Genomic DNA, 3,523 nt, shown 5'->3' with positions numbered 1-3,523 from the left:
ATAGAGGTATGGAGTGACATGTGATACAACCGAAATAATCATAATGGCGACCTGTCCAGGGTGTACCCCGCCTTTCGCCCGATGTCAGCTGGGATTGGCTCCAGCCCTCCGCGACCCTGTACGCAGGATAAGCGGTTGACGATGGATGGATGGATCATAATCATAATAAACTTAATTTAAATAGCACCTATTCCTAGGAGCGAGCATAGTGACATCCTGTGCATATCCTTCATTTACAGATTGCGGGGTGTGTGTGTGTGTGTGTGTAGTGCTAAAACCCTGTCAAATAAAGAAAAATAATAAACAACCATTTTGATAATTAAATGTGGTAATTTATTAAATTAAAATGAAGAAAATATAAACATTCTAAATTTTATTGAAGCCCTAACTGCATGTGTTTTTTCCCCCTAGGTACACAATCATCCTCAACGCCGAGACCATAAGCTAGTTGCTCTGGACATCCCTAAGGCTTACTTGGCTTGCGACATAACTCACCCTCTGACCAGAGACAAACTGGAGCTGTTCGCTGTGCTCTGCATTGAAACCAGCCACTACGTGTCCTTCATCAAATACGGACCAAACAGCCAAGACTGGATCTTCTTCGACAGCATGGCAGACAGACAAGGTGAGTGCTCCGTTTCATTGTCTCAGTATATGCACCGTTTATACACATACTCTTTTGCTCAGTTGTGCGTTGTGTTCAGGAGAGCGAGACGGCTACAACATCCCCGAGGTCCGCTCCTGCCCTGAGGTCGGCGACTACCTGGAAATGTCGCCAGTGGAGTTGGCCAATCAGGTGCCTCGAGACATGAAAGGTGTGGCTAAACGTCTCTTTTGTGACGCCTACATGTACCTATATCGGAGCACCAACATGTGTCTGTATCGCTGAGGGGAAAAGACCCCACAGCTTTACTCACTGCACACTATGTCATAAAAAAGTTGCCCTGCTGTTCATGTAATTTCCTTTGGCTGGATTGGTTTGTTATTCTTTTATGAATGTGTAGAAGTACACACACGAACTAAAAACGTGTGTATACATACATATATGCCTGCCCTATGTCGCTGGTAAAGTGTTATCAGGGTTGAATAACTTATAACAGCATCGGTTTCTATAATATTGTATGAAGAAAAAAAAGGACAACCTGACATTGCTTGCTCAATGATTTTGCACTATAAAAACAAGAAAATGATCATCACTGACATGTGTTGGCAAAAATAAATGACAGGTTGCACTGTAATAATAGGGTTTTGTAGATTACTGTATACTCTTGGTGTTTGATAATTATATTTACGATTTTTATATTTAGAGTTTTGCAGACAAAGACATCTAAAGAAAGACTAATGATTTCAGAGTGGCTTGTTGTAATAAATGCCCCATATACAGTACTTATGTAAATACAATGCTGTTTAATTGCTTAGTAAAACTCACCATTGCATCTTAATGTTTTCTGACCAATAAGGGGTTTAGGATTGTGGCTGGACCAATTACTTTATATTTCGGTAAAATTTGTTCCGATGGAATAGTAATAATATATTGCTTTTGATATGAAAATTCTTTTTCCATCTATCAGCATCCTAACTTATGTTTGGGATAACAACACTGTTAAGTTGGGAAAATATATACAGTGCAATGAATATAATTTTTAAATAAAGTAATAAAACACATCCCAAATCCTATACACATTACATGTGTTTTTACTGAAAGTATACATTTGAGTAGATGCATAACTGCGTTTAGTGACAGTTCATGTAGGAACGCCACAAAAAAGCAAAAACAAAACTGTCGAGGGATGGCTGAGTGCAGACTTAGGTGTGGACCCAAACGCAGACAACAGGTGAGGAGGTTGTAGTTCCTAAATATTTATTAGCTCAACAACTAAACTGACAAAAGCTTACTTGAGAGCACTCAACATTAGACCGGGACGTCACAAAGACTGAACAGGGCCGCGTTTCAGAAAGCGGGATTAGTGAAAATTTCGAGTATGTTAAGCCTGAGATGAGGGAAACTCTTGAGTTTTCCGTTTCAGAGAGCGAGATCAGATAATTCCTAGATCAGTAACTGATGAAAAAGTAGGAAAACCATCAGTTTCTTTTTAACTCCTCCTCTCCCGCGGAGCCTGAGGCGGCTGCCTCATTCATTCTGTCGATATCAAAGCACATATCTGAACGCATTTACGACTTTAAAAACTTTAAAATCCCAGTTAGTTAGGCTATTAGTTTTTCACCCAACATGATCTTGAACATGACCGCTTTATGATCAATCTGTCATCCATTTATGGACAGATCTCCGCACATTGTGGATTTACCCTCAGCACAGAATAAAATCTATGTCTGTCTTTAACGCTGTGACTCTGTGGACAGTTGCACTAAAGCACTGTGCACTAAATTACTGCAGTAATCACCGTTTATTATGTAACCTATCAAACTGATCAATGAACAGTAATCTTTCATATTGTAGGCTAGTCGCACAGAGTGGAACATTCCTATTGTCGTTATCAACTGGAGATAATGAGACTTTCTGAGTGAGGATAATGCGTGAAGCTGAAACAAATAGGCCTAAATAAGGTTTAAAAGTGAGTTTCTTTATTAGCTGCTGATTGAATGTGGTTTTTTTTTTTATGTGTTTTGACAGTATTAATAAAATACGAAATGAGTAAGATTTTATTAATGTAAAATAGACGTCAAACATTAATCTATAGACACATTTTCCACTGCAAAAAAATAGTTAATAGGCTAACCTGATGAGTATGACTTTACAATCACAGGTCCACGAAGAAACTGTGTCTTGTATTTGATCTATAGGCCTACCTATTTTCATAATTAGGTAGCGATTACTACCGGCATTTAGTCCCGTCAGGTTACAGCTTAATAAATATAGCCTTCCAATTTAAAATCGAATGTAATGGGCTGTAGCACTTTATCATTCATTAAGGAAATTCCAGTCTGGTAAATGATGAATGAGCAACGCTGTGTAGTAGCCTAATAATGTTAAGTCATTGATCCTTCTTCCACTCCTGCGTTTTAGAGCCCATCATAGTCTGCATTGGCACGCATTAAAATGGAGGCTCTGTCTTTATTTACCCGTTGCCAGAGTGAATCGTAGTATCGGTGCTCCATTGATGATGGCATGTGCTTCCGTCAGGCTCAACATACTCAGGGCTGATTGAACTGATTCTGATCAGCTGTTCTGGAACCGAAAATTCAGAATTTCCCACCTCAGGCTCAATCAACTCAGAGCTCAGGGATAAGCTCAGAGTTTGTTAAGCCTGCTTTCTTAAACAGGGAACGAGCAGGACGAGACCAAGACCAGGTGGAGGACGTGAGGTAATTAGACAGAACACAGACACAGGCAAGCAGGTGAAACCAATTGAGGGGAGCAGACAGGACCAGACCAAAATGCAGCAACACAAACTGAACATAAAAAGGCAAACTAAACAACAGAACACAAACCAACACAGACAGAAGACTAAATAATATAAATAAACTACAAGCTAACAAAGAACAGACTAAGATTAAACTAAAC

The 3,523-nt window shown here is 39.5% G+C and overlaps 1 protein-coding gene across 1 annotated transcript; it reads left to right on the top strand.

The window, feature by feature from the left end:
• Positions 1-411: 411 nt before the first annotated feature.
• On the top strand, positions 412-1,387 carry LOC119916751 (ubiquitin carboxyl-terminal hydrolase CYLD-like; the record flags this gene model as incomplete). Its single annotated transcript, XM_038736726.1, has 2 exons — positions 412-625; positions 705-1,387. Coding segments are annotated over 2 exons (399 nt in total), but the record flags the coding sequence as incomplete, so codon positions are not given.
• Positions 1,388-3,523: the final 2,136 nt, after the last annotated feature.

This window comes from Micropterus salmoides, unplaced genomic scaffold (assembly GCF_014851395.1).
Source record: "Micropterus salmoides isolate LMB-PRFRI ecotype aquatic unplaced genomic scaffold, ASM1485139v1 Ms_hic_scaffold_2149, whole genome shotgun sequence".
Classification (NCBI taxonomy): domain Eukaryota; kingdom Metazoa; phylum Chordata; class Actinopteri; order Centrarchiformes; family Centrarchidae; genus Micropterus; species Micropterus salmoides.
This window is presented reverse-complemented; position numbering and strand designations above follow the sequence as displayed.